At 42.2% G+C, this 20,837-nt stretch overlaps 2 protein-coding genes across 2 annotated transcripts; one reads left to right on the forward strand and one right to left on the reverse strand.

Annotated features, from left to right (window-relative positions):
- Positions 1 to 248: 248 nt before the first annotated feature.
- RPL9 (ribosomal protein L9) lies at positions 249 to 5,409 on the reverse strand. The gene is made up of 8 exons (XM_027686613.1): positions 5,336 to 5,409; positions 5,020 to 5,066; positions 4,824 to 4,939; positions 3,897 to 3,992; positions 3,452 to 3,584; positions 1,987 to 2,067; positions 1,392 to 1,507; positions 249 to 353 (listed from the first exon to the last, which is right to left on the reverse strand). Exons 2-7 carry the CDS (start codon positions 5,063 to 5,065, stop codon positions 1,401 to 1,403), a joined length of 579 nt encoding a protein of 192 aa, XP_027542414.1. The 5' UTR covers position 5,066; positions 5,336 to 5,409; the 3' UTR covers positions 249 to 353; positions 1,392 to 1,400.
- Positions 5,410 to 5,478: 69 nt separating this feature from the next.
- Positions 5,479 to 17,339, forward strand: LIAS (lipoic acid synthetase). Its single transcript, XM_027686612.1, has 11 exons — positions 5,479 to 5,576; positions 6,612 to 6,784; positions 7,452 to 7,545; positions 8,268 to 8,348; positions 8,578 to 8,734; positions 9,790 to 9,847; positions 12,156 to 12,284; positions 12,844 to 12,989; positions 14,632 to 14,702; positions 15,433 to 15,544; positions 16,402 to 17,339. The coding sequence occupies exons 1-11, from the start codon at positions 5,496 to 5,498 to the stop codon at positions 16,452 to 16,454; spliced, it is 1,155 nt and encodes a 384-aa protein (XP_027542413.1). The 5' UTR covers positions 5,479 to 5,495; the 3' UTR covers positions 16,455 to 17,339.
- The last annotated feature ends 3,498 nt before the right edge of the window (positions 17,340 to 20,837 follow it).

Genomic DNA, 20,837 nt, shown 5'->3' on the forward strand with positions numbered 1-20,837 from the left:
TGCTTTTGCTATTTCTTAATGCTATGATTCAAAAATACCACTCCATGACTTTGCACACTGGGTCCACACTACCAAGGTGTTTTCAAACCATCAGACTTCATTCAGACTGAATGTTCTCAGAGGCTGGCAGGGCAGCGTGTACACCACGCTAACATAACCTTTTTGTGACAACTTGCTTGTCCCAAAGAACTTGAACAAGTTCATGCAATCACCATTTAGTTCTTTAAAAAAAAAAAAAAAGACCAAGATATTAAATATGTTTTATTTTATTAAACCTCTCATGGTGTTCTGGTTTTGTACCAGATTCTTTGAGCTGGTCTTGTTGATCTAATGTTTCATGGTGGTCCAGACAACTGTAAATAAAACATTAAGAGCTATTAGAAAGATTTAGCAGTGCAAATGTGAAACTAAAAGTTTATAGCCAATTGATGCTAATTTATCTGATAGTTTTAATGCAAGACAGACATTAATAGCTCAAAGAATTTTCTTTATTTTGTTCAGATGAGATTACTTAAAGATGCCTTCAAACACAACAGCTCATCACTGTTCAATAAGCAGGTAGTAAGTTGTTCCATCTCTCAAGTAACTTTGAACAGCACTAAAAATTATTTTTTTCAGTGGCTTCCAAGTGTCTGGTACCTGGCTCGAGATAAAAAAATAAATCTGTTTCTGAAACTCAGTTCATCGGCATCCTGCCTCAAGCTTAGGTTACAGAAGATACACAACATGGAACTTATTTGCAAATCAGCCTGTCTCATCCTGCACAAGTGTTTTGCACTATGTATGGAACCATATGTACCTGAAACACTTAAAATTCCAAAATTCCTTTAATACTTAAAACTCCTTTAACACTTAAAATTCCTAAATTATCCCCAAATCCTTGTACTCAACTTCAGTAACAAAGGTCCACATACAATGTAAATAGTTGAACTTGTAAACAGACCTGTTTACCAGCATTTACACAAAACAGCATAGAAGAACCTTCATATACAAACTGTATGCTGACCACTATTTTTAGTGAGGGCCGTGTCCAATCAGGAGGAACATTAGTCTAAGGTCTTCTCTGTCAATAGCTGTAAAATGGTCTGTCAAGCCAAGTCAGCTGGTTTTAAATTCTCAGCCACCACTGCAGCCAGCGCTCACAGTGCAGAGTACAGCACTGCTGAGTTAGATATTCCTCCATACAGTAGCATAATGCCAAGTTGATGAGAGACAAAAAATGGCTGTCAAAAGACCTAGCAAAATTAAAGTTTTATGACATGCCTTATACAAAAATAACTTCATCCCTGTTGGGAACCTGCTTAACCACAGCAGTGTTGAAGCAGATGAACCTTGTGAAGTCCCCATCTCTAAACAGAAGACGTACAATATGCATTACAAATGATACCAACCTATGAGTTTTACTCATCTGCCTGCTGTACTGTTCCTTTCTCAGAGACATAGATACCATCCAAGAATTTCCTGATATCCTTGTTCTTGACTGTGGTGGCTTGCTGGATCAAGGCAGCTGCAGACAAAGTAAGACCATTAGTAAAAAGCAAGAGGTCTGAGCTAACTTGTAGCCTTTGTTTACACTCCAGTATTTCAACAAACAAAGGGAACTGTCATCTAGAGAGAGGAATTACCAACTTGAAATCCTGTCAGGTCTAATGAAAACAGAATGCATGTCACTGAGTTGGTCTTGGCAACTTGGGGCCCTGACAGTTCATTACTGCACACTTGTACAACAGAAAAGCTGAAAAGTTTGGTATCAAAAAGGCCATAAATACTGACTTTTCAGAAAAAAGTTCCCTGGATCTGTAAAAACATCTTTAAGTGTAGAAGCAGAGTAAGGAATTATGAAAAGCAGTTATGGTGACTAAAGCAAAAAAAAAAAAAATCCTGGGCTGTTGTTTACCTCAGGGTTTGAGGAGAAAGAGTTTGCTAAGCTGACATCTTCAGATAAAAGTGGCCATATAACCTTCCTACACATCTCCTTTCACAAACCTGAATTGGAGACCAACTCAATGTCGTTGCCTTCAAGGATCAGCTCATCTTTCTGGGCTTGAGACACTGCACAGGTAACACCTGTGGAAAGGAAAACACATCATCTACACTGTTGAAGATGTTAAGTGCGGTAAAGAAACAGTATTAATATCCCAGTTTACAGATCTAGAAAGCTGCATTCAAGACAATAATTAGCTTCTATAACTTTGTTAAGAGAATCCCTGAAATCCATTCCAGGGTTGTCCTCCCTCACATAGTTTCAAAATGTAAAGATTAGTGCAAGTTATGCTCTGGATTGAAAGCAACTAAGTGATATTCCTGCTTACTCATTACTATACAACAACACTGTGTACAAGCCAGAGATTTTGCCAGCACAGCTCTGTCAGCCAAGTGGTGCCACTTCCCATAGGCTTGTGTTCAATAAGACAAAACTGAAGTCACCATAATCAAAAGTTATTGAAAATCATCTGCCCCCCGTCATGTCAAGCACTGTGTTTATTTATTAGCAACGCTGAGAATACTCACAAGGAGTAAACATTATGGCATCTGAGAGTCTAAGAGGAAACTTGCATTTGCAAGGAGATAAAAGTTTTTATAATTTGATCTACTTAATCAAAGCCATTCCTTTACTATCTTTACAGTAAAGGCTGACTTAAAAAAAAACAAATGCAGTAATTAAACCCTGCCTTAATATCCCGCTGTAAATCAAAATCAAAGCCTCTGTAACTCTGCACTGTATCTAACAGGGTTTTGGGACAAATCTGATGCATTCCTCTAAAGCCACCCCAAAACATCATCAGTCACATTAAATAACCTTACCCATACCCTCACTAGAAATGCAATTAGAAAAAAAAAGGATACAGAAAGTCTTTTCTACAGTCTGAAGGTAACTCTGTTTATGAAATGTTTTGTCTCCTCCCTTCAGAAGTTTAACAAGCTCTATCAAGTGCCTACTCTTCTGTTAGACATTTTGCTGAAACTACAGGTATGCAAGATGTAAAACCACCAGGTAAGATGGTAATTTCGAAATTTATCATGCCTGCTCCTAGATAATCAGGAAATTCAAACTACACCACCTCAAAGACCAAAAATATGATATGGAATTAATTTATGTACAATGTTTAAAACAGAACCACAAATCTAAAATTAAGCACTGCAGTTTACCAACTATAAACACTGCCAAGATCTCACAATGACAAAAGGACATCTTGGACTCCTTGTATTGCAGTAACTAACTCTAAACTAGTTATTACCTAGCTCTCAATACTAAAAATAAATTACAAAATCTTTATTAATAATAAAGCTGAACAGTGGCAAAGGTATCATAAGAAGATTACATGAATTCAGACAAGAAAATGCTGCTCCAACAATTATTCAGCATTTCCCTCTCTCTGTGGCAGCGCCCAAAGAAAACAGCTTGAAAAGCCCAGCTAGAATGGCACAGTACATCTCCAGAAATGCTCACCTGGCCTCATCCGCACTCTGCGGATGTACTTCTCTCCCAAGAAGTTTCGGATCTCCACAAGTGAGCCATTATCCTGTATGACCACATTGATTGGGAAGTGAGCATACACCGACCTCATCTTGTAACGAAAGCCCTGTGACACAGGACATAATCACATATTGAAAGCAGAATCCATCCAAAAAACAGAACATGTGCATTAAGTTCACTGGAGAAATTTACCCAAGATGTATCAAAAACAGTTTCTTAAAGAGGGCAGGACACTGAGCCCAAGAGACATCTGTGCTTTCTTCCACCTGCAAAACTTGCTTGACATCAAATGCAAGAAAACAGTAAAAGGAAGAGAAGCTACATCTTGGATGCTTAGAAACACTTCCCCAAAAGCAAAAGGCTATCACTGCAGGTAACAAAAATGTCAGCAGTTATCCTGCTTCAAAGTAAAACTTACCAGAGTGACCCCCTTGATCATGTTCTGTACATGGCTGCAGATGGTGCGGACTGTTGCCAGCTCCTTTCTGTTACCCCACCACTTGTCAACTCGCAGCTGGGTTAAAAAAACACATTAACAAAGCTTTCAGCTACACTTCAAAACTAACAACGAAATATTTTTGTGACAAACTAGGAGCAAAACATTCACATAAACTCCTTAAAAGCACAGAACTATTCTGTTTCTCTGACAGAGTATTAAAGGCCCACCTGGCCTTTAAAGTCCCAACCCCCATATATGTCAGAAACCTTTATCTTGTTCATGTCTTGCTACTAACAAATCCTCAAAAGAGCTAGGATAGACAAATTTGAAATCTTAAGCTGAAAGTTGTATTATCAAATGCTAAACACGTTGTTCCAAAGTCAGTCTCCCATGCATCATCAACTTAAATGAAACACTGTGTATGGGTCCACCTTTTAACGAAACACTTGATATTTGTGAACAAGTAGCTGCAATCAGCCACTCTGAGCCTTTTTTTATACTTTTCAAGACCATATGAAAATATTATTCATTTATTTAGAGAACACCTGCTCTTCCGATGTTCTTGCTATTTCTGGAAATCAAACAAACTGATTTAGTTTTACCCAGCTAAAACAAGCCAGTCTGCAAAACAACATACATCCATCAACCCCTTTCCCTGTACCTGACTGTAACTACAAAGGAATGTAATCAACACATTCAGGCCAATATGACAGACCTGCAACGCTCCCACAGTGCCCGAGTAGGTCCTGTGCTCCATCAGACCAACCTCTTTCAGAAAATACAGAAATGAGCAAAACCAAACAACGTACCTGTAGCCGAACATTTTCAGTCACTCTTCTACACCACCATTAAGTTTTTAAGCCAGCTGTTAAGCTCCCCTCCGTCTCCGGGCCGTGCAGAACTCACCTTCTTGTGCTTCTTCCCGAGGAGGGACAACTCCACGTTGATGTGGTTAAAATCCCTCCGCAGAGTTCCTCGGGGGCCCTTTACAATGACCGTCCGGCCCTTCAGCGAAACTCCCACTGCGAACATAAGGTAGACACGCGTTATGGGCCGTGGGGACGGCAGCACCGGGCACCCCCCGAACGCAGCAGGCACTGACCTTGCTCGGGGATGTCCACGGTCTGGTTGCTGAGGATGGTCTTCATCCTGCGGGAGAGAACGACACAGGCTGAAGGCTCCCGCGGCCCTCTCCCGGCGGGGACCCCGCCCAGACGGACGCGGCGCCCTCAGCGCCCAGCGGGGCCCGGCCGGGCCGGCGCCGCCCGGGGCTCCTCCCGCGGGGTGCGGGACGGGACAGGCCGCGCTGCCGGGGCCCAGCGGGGCCCCGGGGGGCTGCCGGCGCGCGGGCGGGGCGGCGCGGAGCCGCGCGCCGCGGATGGTCCCGGATGATCCTGGATTATCCCGGGCGGCCTCACCTGGCAGCGCGCGGCGCGGAAAGAGAGTGCGCGTGACGTCATCGCACTCTTGTAGCCGCTCCCGCGCCCGTGACGTCATCGCGCCGTGGACGAGCCGTCCGAGAGGCAGGAGCAGCCGAGGCGGTCGAGCGTCGAGCGCATCGCTTGCGCCGGTGCCGCCATGTCGCTGCTGCTACCGCGGGGCCGCTGCGGGGCCAACGCCGCCGCCCGGGGGCTGCTGCTGCCACGGGGCCGGGCCCGGGTGAGTCCCGCCGCTTGACCCGGGGGCCGGGCGGGCGGGGGGGCGATGTATCGTGGCGCGGCACGGCGAGAGGAGACCGGGCGGGGCGCGCCCCGGTGCCGGTGCCGAGAGGGTCCGTGACGGCGGCGGCGCGGGGCGGCCGCGGGCAGAGCCCAGGAAGGGCCATCCCAGCCCCGCACGGGCACACGCACCCCCAGGACACCGAGCCCTGGCCCCGCTCCCACGGGACAGCGCCCGGAAGAACCGGGAGCCATCGCCGCGTCCTGCAGTCCCGAAGTGTCAGAGGAACCCGCACAGCGGTGTTTCACGGAATCACAGAATCAATGAGGTTGGAAAAGATCTCTGAGATCGTCGAGTCCAACCTATGACCGAACACCATCACGTCAAGCCGTGTCCAGTCTTGCCTTAAACACCTCGAGGGACGGTTGAATCCACCACCTCCCTGGGCAGCCCGTTCCAATGTCTAATCACCCTTTCTAAGAAGAAATTCTTGATGTCCAACCTAAAGCTCCCCTGGTGCAACTTGAGGGCATTTCTCTCGTCCTGTCACTTGTTACCTGGCAGAAGAGACCGACCCCCACCTGGCTTACAGCCTCCTTTCAGGCAGTTGTACAGAGCGATCAGGTCTCCCTTGAGCCTCCTTTTTTCCAGGCTAAACAACCCCAGCTCCCTCATCCTCTCCTCATAGGACTTGAGCTCCAGACCCTTCACCAGCTCTGTTGCCCTTCTCGGGACACACTCCAGCACCTCAATATCTTTCTTGCAGTGAGGGGCCCAGAGCTCGACACAGGATTTGAGGTGTGGCCTCACCAGCGCTGAGTACGAGGGGAATTTATGTTATACTGTGTAACTTAGCAGGGTCTTATGGTAGATAAGTCTGTTTCATGCAGCTTAAAATAAAAAGAGGTTAACTTAAAGGCCGTTGGAAAAATGCTTATGCAAAGTGTACATTAACCAGCAAAAGGGCAAGTTGTTGTTTAGTATATGCTGCTAGTACATTTGCTATTAAATAAATTACAGTTTTGCTGCTTTTAGGTATCTGGGAACCATGTGTGTAACCAGTACGGAACATCAAGTTCTTTGCCAGGGGACAAAAAAGAGTTTCTGCATAATGGGCCAGACTTGCAGGACTTTGTCTCTGGAGATCTGTCAGACAAGAGCACGTGGGCTGAGTATAAAGGCAATTTGAAGCGTGAGAAAGGAGAAAGGTAATTGTGATTTTAAACAACTGTAGTTGCTTCTGGGCACTATCTTGCACATTTAGTAATAACTACAAAATGTATACTCTGTATTTTTATTAAATTCTGCCCTACTGGCTTGCAAATTTAATGATTTTTCAATAAGAAACAAAAACACGCATAACAAAACATGGAGACATGGTGTTTTCTCACGTGAATGCCTGTGCCATGGCCTGTATTGGATTACAAATATCAGTAGGTGAATGTACCCAACTTTGCTGCTGAAAAAATATTATTGGTAGAGTAAAACAAAAAATGAAGACTAAATTATAAAATGCTTAAACCCCCATATTTCCAGTTATAAATTTGATCAGAAGCAATAGCTGTATAACAGCTGCTGCCATTCGTTATTGCAGCCTCCAGTGTGGCACTGTTAAACCCCACTAGAACAGTGAACAGTTTTAAACCTTTCAGTGACAGCAAACTCATACACCTGAGTGTTGGCATGATGATAAACAGGGAAGAGAGAAGTCTGGTCTGACCATGAATGATGTTAACATTAGTTTCTGAGTTGCATCAGCTTTTAAGGAACCTTTCCTTGTTGGGATCCATAACAAATTAAAATGAATCTATAAAATTAATGACATTTGCTATGTAAGTAGTTTATTAATCTTTATGTTTTCTTGGTGTTACTCAGGCTGCAGCTTCCTCCATGGCTGAAAACAAAAATTCCCATGGGAAAGAACTACAATAAACTAAAGAATACTTTGAGAAGCTTAAATCTTCATACGGTAAATCTGGCACCAACCAAGTTTTCCTGTAGAAATAAGGCATTTTTACATTTTTTTTTTCTGTGCAGAGCAGGTAGAAATCATGTCTTGCATGATCTTCAGGGCTGAAACCAAGCCAAATGCTGATCCTTTTTGTCAGAAGTGAATTTTACCCCTAAAGAATGAAGACAAATCCAACAGAGTATTGAATGTTTTGCCTGCTATGATTTTAAGTACTAGGGTTTACTGTTTGCATCACCAGAGATCAGAAGATGCTATATGCAACTGTTTTTAATGGGAACACACACAATTTCAGAGTTACATACATGTTTTCCATGAAAAGAACTGTACAAATGTGTATATTTTGTTAATTGTACCTTCCAGATGGTAAAAAGTGGTGCAAATGCATGGAGAGCTTTTTTCTCTTTTTTTTTTCAGGCTAAGATCATCCTTTGATGAGTCATAGACTTTGTGAACATTTTAACACTTTTTAAATTTAAAATGTTAATGACAGTCTGTGCTAATAAGGCAGTTACATGGCTGAGGAGCTTCTTTTTGCTAATGGACTTGCAGCTGTGAAGAAGCAACTCCCGAAGTTCCAGAGCATGGAACTGTTAACCTTATTTATCACAGAAGGAATTATGTTTTGTTTGTAGGCTACTATTGAAATTGATCACTAATAAAACAATTATTTTCAATAATAATATGAAAAATGCAGGTTCAGTACAGCCTTTCACCCTCAGGTATGTGAAGAAGCACGTTGTCCCAACATTGGAGAATGCTGGGGAGGTGGTGAATATGCCACAGCCACGGCTACTATTATGGTAAGTCATTAACCATTTCTTAAGTGTTCTGTTAATGTCTGAGCTGTTTGTAGTGCATTGCTGGATCTCTACTGTAGTGGAGTGGTTTTATTACAATAAATTTAGAGTAAAGCACTGTCCCAGTTTTATTTGCTTAGTGTTGGGATTTATCTGATGTAGCTTATGCAGCTGTTTCCCAGCTGAGCAATAATGACATGCACCGTGTAAATGAATGTGTGTCTTGTTCCAGCTGATGGGTGACACGTGCACTAGAGGCTGCAGATTTTGCTCAGTCAAGACAGCAAAAAATCCACCTCCTCTGGATCCCCAGGAGCCTTACAACACAGCCAAGGCTATCGCTGAGTGGGGCTTGGATTACGTTGTGCTGACGTCTGTGGACAGAGATGGTGCGTAGGTCGCTCTCCTGTCTTTCCGTCTGAGCTCTCAGATGTGTTACGTGGGGTAAACACAGGCCCCTGTAAACATTTATCAACACAGCTGTTGAGGAGGACTGTTCTAAAGGAGTCCACAGTGATGAAACTTTGGGAAGTTCCTACATATTCTTAGTATTTCTCCATATGTGGTAAAACAGAAGTTACACTGTTATTAAATTGCAAGAATATTAGAACACTAAATATTTATAATTTTTGTGAAATGCATACATAAACACCATATTCTGTTACTCCATTAGCAAAAAAAAAACCCAACCACAAGCATTCATATACAATGCCATTACAGAACTTCTTCCAAACACTAAACCTGGAATATATTATATGTAATAAAAGGGAGTGGATTTTAGGTTGGACATTAGGAGGAATTTTTTCACAGAAAGGATGATTAAACATTGGAATGGATTGCCCCGGGAGGTGGTGGAATGGCTGTCCCTGGAGGTGTTTAAGGAAAGACTGGATGTGGCACTTACTGCCATGGTCTAGTTGACATGATGATTGGTCATAGGTTGGACTTAATGATCTCAGAGGTTTTTTTCAACCTAATTGATTCTGTAATTCTGTGAAAACTGGAAGTTGCCTTTTTTTTTAAGGTTGTAGTAGCTCCTTTGAGGTGACACCATATAGGAGGGGAAAACCCCTGTAAAAACTGTTCAGTATGGTAGGAAGTCCAGTAGCTTCAAAGCGGCCTACAGAGCAGTAATATATATCTCTCAATTTTTGTACAACTGTTTCTCAGACCAAAACTGTATATAGGTAAAGCCATTCTGTGCTCAGGCTGACAGTGGACCTGGAGACAGGTAAAGGTGAATCACAGTTAGACTTTGTGCAGAGCAAGGCTTGGTAGGATATCTTTTGTAAACCCTTGGCATAAGCGGTAAGATAAGACTGGGGTTTGACTGGTTTTTTATTTCTCATTTAAACTTGAATTTCTTATGGGTTTTGAGTCTTTGCTAATAAGTAAATACATTTCTTGAACTGAAAGGTTAACTGAATAGTTGAAATGTTTGTAGATATGCCTGACGGTGGAGCGGAACACTTTGCAAAGACAGTCTCGCATCTGAAAGAAAGGTATGTCATTAATGTATTGCTATTATTGTTATAACTTTAGAATGTGGTACTGCATGTAGGTCAAAGCTACCTTTAGCTGGAGTATTCCAGGCGCCATGCAGATACAAAAGTCTGCCTTTAGCTATCTGTGCTGGTTTCTTTTTCTTTTCATCTGTCTCATAGAATGGCCCCAAACTGTTTTGAATTTGGATGCATTTCCAATTCATCCCAGGCTTATGTAAAGCTAAGCACTGGATTCCTTCTTTGAACGGGCAACTGGTTTACCAGGAAATGAGTACATTCTTTTGAGGTAGGGTCATTCCTGAAGCTTGGGGCTCAAACACAGTGGATTTAGGTAACACTGTCACCACATGACCGAAGGAGTCTGGTTTCTCATTCAGCAGTGACCAGATTGCTTTTCATTTCCCCACAATGGCCATTTCCAAGTCTATGAATGTACCTTCCGGCTTTCCCTGGCTATGTCACCTTCACCCTGCATTGGTGCCCTGTGTGGTGGTTTGAAACTCCCAAGGATCCAATTTTTAAGTTCAAGTCCCCCCCTCCCACAGTCTGCCCCTGTGAGAGGGTTTAGTGATGGTATGGACTTGATATCTTTTTCACTTCATGTGGAGAGTTTTCAGACAAAACACAACCATTCGTTATTGGGGGAAGGGAAAAATATTTACAAGGTTTATTTACTCACACCTATATATATATATATATATCTACATTGAATTAAATTCCTCTTTTCCTTCAATAAAAGTCCAAGAAGGAAAGAGAAAAGTCTTTCTGTCACTGCATAGGCCACAGTTCCTTCGTTTCAGTTTTTTGTGGCACTGGTTAGTGTCCTTCATTTTCCTAAGGCAGCAGATTTAAGTATGGCAGTCAGGATTTTGGTTCTTACTTTGTGGAAATTCCAACCCCGAGCCCGAGCCTTCGGGGGATTTCCTTGTAGATCTTTACTCCTCTTGGGGTAGAATATTGAAGGCAGCTTTCAGTTCAGTCTTACCAAAGCTCTTTTGCTCTGTCTCAGCTTCCCAGCATGATAGAAGCAGTAGCAGCAGCAGCAGAGGGCACGGCCATCTCCCCCGTGTTCCATCCTGGCTCAACTCTCAGGGTGACTCCGGGTTTCTCGGCTCCTCTGTCTCACTCTAGCTGCCGCTGCATTTTGGGACTCCCTAAGGGTTTGGAAGTCCACCCCTCCTCTTCAACAGGTCTCTGAGTTTTGGGAAATTAATACAGTCTTACCCCAAACCAGCTCTGTTGAGTTTTCCTCTGTTTCGTTGCCAGCTCTCCCTCCTGCAGGAACATCTCTGCGTCTTTCAGCCGGCTTCATGTTATCTTGTTGCTACTGGCTATCTCCTTGGCTTTCAGCCATCGCTGTCTGTTCAGGACTGCTCCGCTGCCACTTTCAATGTTTTCTGCTGCTGCTGACAGTAAGGAAATTCTCCCACCTCTTGATTACAGGACCCGGTCCAGCTTTGACACTACACCGGGTCTCTCGTAGCCTCAGCTGGGGGTGGGGGCTCTTGGCCCCCAGAGGGGGCTCACTGGCCCCCTGCTTCCTCGTGGTTCAGATCATGGCTACCAACCTACTAAAAAAAACTTACCTCACCACCTTCTCTTCCGTTGCTGTGGGTATGTAATTTCCGTAGGGCGCATATGAACCTTTGATTAGTCTAGTATTATCAGTGGGGCAAACCATTACTGCCCCAGAGAAAAGGTTTTTCAAACCACCACACCCTGTACACCATTTGACAGCATACTTGTCTACCTGCAGAATTCATTTGTATAACCTCATTTAAGTGTTTATTCAGTGTATCTTGGGACACCAAAGGTTCCTTCAGTTTTTCCCACCAGTCTTTCTGAGCTGAAATCAGTTTCTTGGACATCAAGATTAGATTCCAGGGCAATAACTTAGAGTCTTCATATACTAGTAGGCAGGATCATAGCTCCTCTGTATTTTGGAACTATGATCTCAAACTCATGTTAAGTTACATGACTGCAAAAAAGACACATAAAAAATCTTGCATAAACAGTACATGTGATTAAAATTGTTTTAGAGGCTGTTAGAAATGCTCTTATATTTATTATTTATCTTTTGTTGTATTCCAGCTCACATCAGTAAAATCAGGAATTGAACACAGTTCCTGTTTGATTTGTTATATAAGTATTTGCAGAAATCTGTTCTTTTAGAATTGTATCCTGAATTAACTTTGCTTTGCTATCAGAGCATCATTTATTAATTTATGTGTGGTTTTTTGCTCTCTTGAGTTTTTTAGCAACACAAAATCCCACCGATGTGTTCCTTTTTGTCTGTCCTTTTCAGGAATTCCAAAATCCTAGTGGAATGCCTAACTCCCGATTTCCGAGGGGACCTTGAAGCTGTGGAGAAAGTAGCGTTGTCGGGGCTGGATGTGTATGCTCACAACGTGGAGACGGTCCCAGAACTGCAGAGGTAAGCACTAGCACTGTGTACGGCAAGGGGGTTATAAAAGAACTCTCTTCTGAGCTGCCCTGAAACCCCCCGTGGGTGTGGGAGGTGGCGGGAGCGGGCGGGGCCGGGATGGGGAGCGGCCCCGCTCCCGGCCTGCCCCGCGCGGGGCCCCGCCGCGCCCGCCGCCCGCCGGCAGGGGGCGCCCGCGCCACGGCACTGCGGCGGTGTCACCTCCCCGGGAACATCCCAGCATCCCATCGCGGGTGTGGGACCTGAACCGGGAACATCCCAGCAGCCCATCGCGGGTGTGGGACCTGACCCCGGAACATCCCAGCATCCCATCGCGGGTGTGGGACCTGAACCGGGAACATCCCATCCCCCCATCCCAGCTGTGGAACCTGAGCTGGGCACATCCCGTTGCTTCTGATGCTTTGGAGCCTTTCAGCCGATGTCAAACTGCTCAGCTGAAACCTCTATGCTTCCACTTTATAGAAATGAGCAGAACGAGCCTTTCCTGGCATCTTTAACTTCTGTGCACCCTTTCATATTTTTTCCCCCCTTGTGCTGGAAATGTGCAAAGGAAGGTCCGCGATCCCCGAGCCAACTTTGAGCAGTCCATACGTGTGCTGAAGCATGCCAAGGAGGTCCAGCCTGGCATCATTTCTAAAACCTCCATTATGCTGGGGCTGGGCGAGACAGATGAACAGGTGTATTCCACAATGAAATGTAAGTTGGTGTTGAAATAGATGCCAGAATTCACAGATATGAATTTTATTGTGTTGGAAAACAGTTGTAAGTGTATTTACCTCTACGTGCAAATTGGTTTGCCTGGTGCAGGAAATGTTTTCTAAGATCCATTGAAAAAGAAAAGTTTGGTTAAAAAAGACTGAATTTCTGAAATATTTTGCTTTCATATGGCTTCCAGAGTCAATTTGACAGGTAAATCCAACTCGTGTTGACTTCAGTGGAAATTAGAACTATTTTTGTGTAACTGTGTTAACGTTCTTATCTTACAGTACTTAAATAATGAGCTTGCAACATTATTGCCTTATTGTGCTTTGCTTTTTAGAAACAGCAGACCTGATTGTTTAAATTATTTCAGTTTACTTAGATGCAAAAATGTTACCATCCCTGGAGCTGTAGCATGTTCTTATGTTTCATGTAAATGTATTATTAAGAGGACAGAAAACCATTCATGGTGGTAACTGAAAGTAATGCACTTGGAAGAAGTAGTTCATAAATGCTATGGCATTTCTCCCATATCCTGAAAGAATGTCTACCTGGTACTTTTATTTTGTGTACAGAACACATTTAGAATGCAGCTATGTAGTCTAGTTTTGTTGCAGTTGGACCAAAAAATTACACTTCCTGGTTTTCCCATTCTTACTGCCTCATGTTTCTGAGCCACAGGGATATGAAATTTCAGATTTGGTGCTGTTTACCTTCAAGCCAAGTTCATGGATGTAAATGGAAGCAAACTGTTACCAGCCACATTCATTTGGTTACTGTAGTTTTGTTCCCCTTCCATCCTCTGTCTGTGAGTTAAAGAGCGTGTAAATGTGCTGGTATTGTACCTGTTTCTTTACAGACCCATATCTGTATGTAAACAGATTCCAGGTTAACAGTGAGCGCAGTGTTGTAGTCAAAACATTGTCTTTTCTTCCTATTCAACATGAGGCAACCAGCCCACACAGACAAAAAATACGTGGAGATATTCGTGCAAATTCTGATTCCTCAGCCATCCCTTTGTTCAGAACACCCCTCTAGCTGCAGTAAACAGTTCTTCAGGCCAGCTGACTATCAAATGTCCAGGTTTTTCCCCTGTAAATTGACTACCTGAACTCATTTGCTGTTTATTGATTGTGGTATATCCTACAATTGTAAAGACAAAGTTTATGAGATTCTGCAGGCATCAAAAAATACATCCTAAGTGAGTAAAACTGGCCATTTCCCCTGATTTATGGCACTTCAGAACTCTCCACATCTTTTTGGCATCTAGTCTGTTGAAACAGTCAAGTACCAAGTGCATGTGCACCCATCCGTCTTTTATCAAATGAAGGCTCTGACATAAAGACACAGTGAAAAGCAGCAAGATAAAGACAAGAACATGTCATCTCTGCAGTGAGACACGACTGCAGTGAGTGCAGCACCAGGGTATTCTCTCTAGCTCAGGCCCTGCAGCAGCACAGAGCTCAGTGAGGTGTGTGGCTACTGCGCATGGAGGCTGCAAGTTCCCTTTGCTCTGAGCAGAATGTAGCCCCCACAGGGTTCTGGGGAGTGAGCCTTGTTCAGACTTGGAAAGAGGGCATTTTTTAATGGCTGACAATGCCCTGTGATCCTTCTGCCACTAACAATTTTGTTTTTACAGTATTACGGGAAGCAGATGTAGATTGCTTGACCCTAGGACAGTACATGCAACCAACGAAACGTCACCTGAAGGTAAAAGTACCTTTAATTTACAGGCAGAATTATAGTCTGTACCTTGCACAGTAATCCTTACCCTAACTGCAGATGTCAGGAAAAATTTCTTTCCTTGTTTAGCCTGATAGTGTTTGTCTGTTACGGACTCTTCACTAAAAATTACCTCAGGCATCTTAACTCCTTCCATCTTCTGCAGACTTCCCAGTGCTAGTTTCTGCTGTTAGCCAGGGAGACAGCTGGAGCTGAGGCATGATTCTAGAAAACAAGGGCTTCAGTGTATGTCTCAAGCATAATTGCTCAAGCCAGTGCCCCTTCACTGTCTCATAGGCTCTCCCTTAATGGTGCCACTTCAGCTGGGGAAATTACCCTTTTCTGCTTCTGTGATCTGTCCAGAGTGTCATGCTCTGTTCTGTTCCTGTGTTTCTCACTAAAATAACTGTTAGTGAAGAGATCTGTAGGACTATCATGATTTTTTACTAACTTGGACAAAAGAAAAGGCTTGCTCCAAAGGACCATTCAAAAACAGAGAGAAGAAAATTCTAAACTTTTCAGTTAAATATGAAAAGCAAATAAAATGCCTTATTTTGGTAGCAAGCAGAGAGAAAATACAGTTGGTGACTTGACTGCTCAAAGTTTTGGAGTGAAAAATTTTGAACTTGTGATATAACTGTGTTTCATTTCACTGTATGCCAGCTATAGCCATTTCCTTTGCATTAACACCTGATTAAAATTTATTCTTTTCACTCAGGTTGAAGAATACATAACTCCTGAAAAGTTTAAGTACTGGGAAAAAGTAGGAAATGATCTTGGATTCCATTACACTGCTAGTGGGCCTTTAGTGCGTTCCTCCTATAAAGCAGGTAAATTGCTGAAAGGCATTAGATTCTTCAGCACGTAACATTTTATTATATAAAATTAAAAGGGTGAAGCAATGTGCAACAAACCTCATCTTAGCTCAAGGACACTCCATATTTGCACAATTGCTGTGCTGCTTAAGCTAATGTTTTTTGCCAAACATATTTTGTACTATACTTAATGTGTGAAGCAGGATAAAAGGTACCCAATTTGCAAGTTTGCCTTTACATTGTGCCTTTTGCATGCTTCCAGGTTTAATGGGACTCTTTCTTATTTGTGATGCAGTTTTGTTGCTTTAGGCAGAATTTATCTACAGTGCCTTAGAAATAATTGGACACCCTTATGGTAGTACTTTTTCTGACACAGCACTGGGTATTAAGTAGCAGCTGATATTAATGGACCTGTTGTGTAGGTACAGCATCCTGCTTTTTCCGAAGGAGAAAGCAGAGAAGACTCATCTGGGGCACTGTGCTTCTCAGTCTGTTTTAATACCAGCTCAAACGAGATTTATAGCAGGTTTCCCTATAACTTGCTGATACTTTATTAAATAAAATTAGTTTTTAATTAAACCAATTCACTTGCCTGTTGGAAAGCACAAAGCAGCAGAGCTGTTTCATGAAATTGGACATGAGGAAAATCAGGATTTCAGGAGTGGAAAGGTTATGGGTTATGGTTTGGGGGTTTTTTTTAGATTTCTGCTATATGTATTGAAAGTGCTGTTGCATAGAATGGAATTACTATAAAATACTGGTAAGAACATTCCTACTGTAGAAAAGAACACTCATGTTAAATGTGTCTTGTTTTGCCTTATTTTATTGAAATACCAACAAATAATTTTGGTGCTTATTTCCCTTTTACTTAGGTGAATTCTTTTTGAAGAATTTAGTAGAAAAAAGAAAGACAAAAGCCATCTGAAAATGAGAGTGAACCTATTTAAAGCAGCCAGTTTTAAGGATCCTTTTTTCAGCATGTAATTACACTCAGTTCCAGAAATGCAGAAGACCAGATGGTGAATATATGAACAAACTCACTATCTTTCCAGAAAACTTTTCTCTCAACAAAACATGTTATTTCTCCTGGCAAGGCTACAACTACAGAGTACTTCTAGTCTTCAGCAAAAAGACAGAACACGATAGAAGCGATTTTAAAAGAGTGATGGAACTGAGGCGGAAGAAATAAATGTAAGCTGGAAAAAAAGATCGGGCAGATTTATACGTCTGATACTGCCATCAGCATTGCCGCAGTTAATACCTGTGAGGATGCTGGTAGAAACTTGAAAGGTACCGATACTTTGGTGTATCTTACCATTATGTAACACAAGCTTTCAGGGGCTCTGGGAACTATAGGAGTCCTAAAGAAAGATTTTGTACATGACAATGGACCAGAATAGGGCTATCTTGAACTACACCAGAGAAGGTACGGTAATACTACTTCGGGAGGTGGTATTTCTTACCTGTATCTCAAGAAAATGAGCTGTACCGTTCTGATAGCTGAAGCTTTTCTGATGCTTGCATGTCTTGAAGTGTGAGAGCCATGGTAAATACAAGATACCAAGCTGAAGAAAACAAGTCCTTTGTGATAAGACAATTGTAGATATCATATTATTTAAACCATTTGGAAAATCAGAGTTGGTGTAAGAGCATAAATAGAGCCACCTGTGTTTGGATTACGACTGTAACAAATTTCAGTGAGTTGCACAGACGCTTGTTCAGTATTGGGTATGCAGAACTGCTGCTATTCTGTACTGTGCTTCTATTCTATGGCTATTGTCTTGTCATTAAAGGAACATTGAAAACCTGGTGTTTCTGTTTAGTGGGTCTGGTTACCTGCCCCTTGAGGCTTGTTCTGGCTGGTAAATCTGAATGCAGAGAAGTGAACCACATCATGGGTGAAATGTGGAATCCACTACGTATCACACTAACCTCAAGCAGAAATAAAAATGTGGCTTATGGTATACTTGCAGCTCTAAATGTTTCTCTTTACAGCAATAATACTGATCATTGTCTCTGTCTAAGAATTCTCAGTGATGCACATTAGATACCATTTTTGAACTGGCTTCACCTGTGTCTTCATGAAGTTACCTGGGAAACATTCCAGGAATTTGCTATTTGGTCCCAAACCTTCATCATGCAGGTAATTCTATGGCTGGCTCTAATACTTTTCTAAACTACTGTAGTCTGTATGAAGGATAGTGGACCCTCCATCCCCCACCAACTCAGCCAGATGGTAGAAGGAAGACAGCTAACTGGCAAGTTAATATCTAAGAGAAACTCATTATGAACAACAATAATATTATACCATTGCAGCCAGTGATGCACAAATGATACTTTACAAAATGAAGCAGAGGGGCTATTAAAGTATTATGAAGACAAATAACTTTAACAAACCAAGAAGGCATGTACTAATTCAACAGTGTAAGGGGAAGAGAAACCTGAACCATGAGGAACAGAGGGAAACAACAGAGAAAGAAAAGTCTTAATAGGTATACTTTGTAAAGGCAGAGAGAAAGGCAAGGCTGCTTTTCTTTTTTTAATACTGTTAATAAATTTAAAAATTTAAATTAAAAAAAGTCTGACTGCTAGTCATGGAAAGACCAGGTATACTTTGAGCCAAAAATGCCTTGCTTCAGCTGAAGCACACTTGAGTACCAGAGCTATGGCAAGGAAATTCAATACTCCCTCCACTGCAGCAGACAGGGAGGAGTACCATATCAACTCCAAGATACCCACACATTTAACAGCTGCCTGCCTTTATTAGAGGTCCTACTGTAAATATTGGTTTTGACTTGCCTACAGAGCAGAATTAACAGAGTATGACTGTAGCTTCTGCCAAGTTACCGCTCTTTCAGCATCTCAATCTAGAAATATAGAAAAAGGAATTCTGACCCATACAACTATTACTGAACTGGAACAAGAGAACATTGCCCAGTCCTTATCTGTGTCTTCTTTACAGTGAGAAAAATAATGCTTCTTAAAACACAGTCCAATACTTGCAATCAGGAAAACATCAAACTGAGTTTTGGGAATAAGATGTCAAGTTGACACAGACACTTTAAAAGAAGGAATAGTCTTTTTTAACATCATTACGTCCATCTACTACACTGTGTGAAGCATAATTGTTATGTGTAGAGAATTGTTGCATGTTCCAGTAACTTCAAATCTTCAGGTGAACCGAACACTCCAGCTTTGTTGATTTAAGAGCAATTTTAAATTCTTTTCTACTTGATGAATAATTAATATTGGTGTTCTCTTCATTTAAAAAGAAGCTGTCACATATTTATGCTTCTGTACTATGACATGAGGCAACTTACTGCAGATGTTCAACTTACAGTAGAAATGTTAAGCTTAATACAACAAAAGCAAGTCATGAAAACTGACTACAGCATTCCTAAATCAGATAACTATTATTCTTTCCTGCGTTGTTTTAAAACTAAATTCCAACTTTAGCTGTTGAGCAAGATTACAGCACTGCAAGAACCTCAAGTGAGAGAAGTGTAAACTTGTTGGCCAGTACAAAATCTCACCCTAACTGCTTCTATAGTAACGAGTCTTGGTTAAGAATGTGTGTTCTAATTCACTCGCAATACTCTTGGCTCTTGTATTCCTGGCACCAACCAGACTAGTTTTACCTGCACAAAGACTTGAACAGACATACATGGAAGAAAATGGTACATCTTGCCTTTCATTTACAATTTGTCTATGTACATCTTGAGTAAGACCTAATTTAGGCAATCTGTATCATGCTATTCCTAGACTTGTATTAAATCTGGATTTGCTTCAGCTGTTGTATTCACATTTTTGCAGTGAAAAACAGTGTTACTGTAGGATTGCATTTTATTAAGAACCTCATAAAAAGAATTCAGAGCACAGGAGTCTGTTGCTCACATTACACAAGTCTCATCCAGAATTACATGCTGTAAAATCCCCTACACAAAGACTCAATAGCAGTAAACCCCATCTCTTACATGCAGTACTCAAGCCTTCAAAGTAGGAATACAGTTATTTCCCTGGCAACTGTACTCTGAAAACAATGGCTTATGATTCACAGTGCTGCACAAGCTTCTGGAGCTCTTCATTTTGGCCTGTGGAAAGGTTAATTTGCATATATGCAAAGTAAGTTTTGCTGTATCCTGAAGGAATGTTCCCACAATCCCAGTGTCCTGCTAAAAGCATGCAGCCACCAAGTTGACTCTAAGAAAGCAAGGGAAATGCCAGCACCAGTTTTACACCTTGTTGCTCTTCAGAAAGGATTTGCTATTCCTCACTTTCCCAAGAGAGGGGAGTTAGTGATCCCACTGTAATGAACTTGACTGTTTTCTAACATCTTTATGACTAAGCCAAAAGTCACTATTCAGGCTTTGACTAAGTCTGCAGGAGGCAACTTACTGTAGATGTTCAACTTACAGTAGAAATGTTAAGCTCAATACAGCAAAAGCAAGTCCTACAGGGTAGGAATAGGGGTATAGCATCGAGTTCCTCTGTCTCCTTGGGAGGACATGTGAAAAACCAGTGGAAGCTTATGAATGCTTCCTAACAGGAGCAACACTTCACACAAGACTAACAAAATGTTGAGGACATACAGAGGCACTACTACTACAGCTGTCTGCAAATTTCTGAAAAACATGCTGATTTTCTGATGCCTCTATTCACCCTCCTGGTTAAGATAATCCCTGCAGTACTGCTGTGCTAACCTGAACATAGTGAAGGAAAAGAGATCCTTTGAGCACAGCTTGTCAGTACCCTCTTCGTAATCCCCAAGGAGAGGTGACCAGCCTGCCCCTCCAGGTGCCATGGGGGCAGAGGTAGCCAAGAGGATGCCCATCTGCAATCACAGGATGATCTACCAGTTGGAAGTACCACAGCTCTATCATCCCAGGGTTGTCCCTGCTCTGTGGGTGTGGCATGAAAGCAGCACTAATCAATGAGGGAGATAGCATGATGAAAGATGACAGTTTGGTTTTGAGCCCCCATAAACCCCATTCCCCTTAAGTGGCTTCTGATGTGCTCCTCTGAGAAGAATTTTACAGGAGGACAAAAAGCCTGAGGCATATTTGTCCTAAGTGCCAGGTGATTGCTGCAGAGTAAGTCCCTATGTGAAAGCCACCAATGTGCAGAATCTGAAAGCATCTGGTTCAAGGATACAGCTATTTCAGTCAGGTACCAGTGTCTTGTATTGTTATACAAGTTCCTTAAATCTTCAAGTATCTGTTCAAAAGCTTTGACTGTACCTACATTTCTGTGGGTAAAGTTATGGTGATAGCCCTCATTATCAAGACACTGATCTTACCCTCTGTTTAAC

Source organism: Neopelma chrysocephalum, unplaced genomic scaffold (genome assembly GCF_003984885.1).
Source record: "Neopelma chrysocephalum unplaced genomic scaffold, ASM398488v2 Primary Assembly neopelma1_71, whole genome shotgun sequence".
Classification (NCBI taxonomy): domain Eukaryota; kingdom Metazoa; phylum Chordata; class Aves; order Passeriformes; family Pipridae; genus Neopelma; species Neopelma chrysocephalum.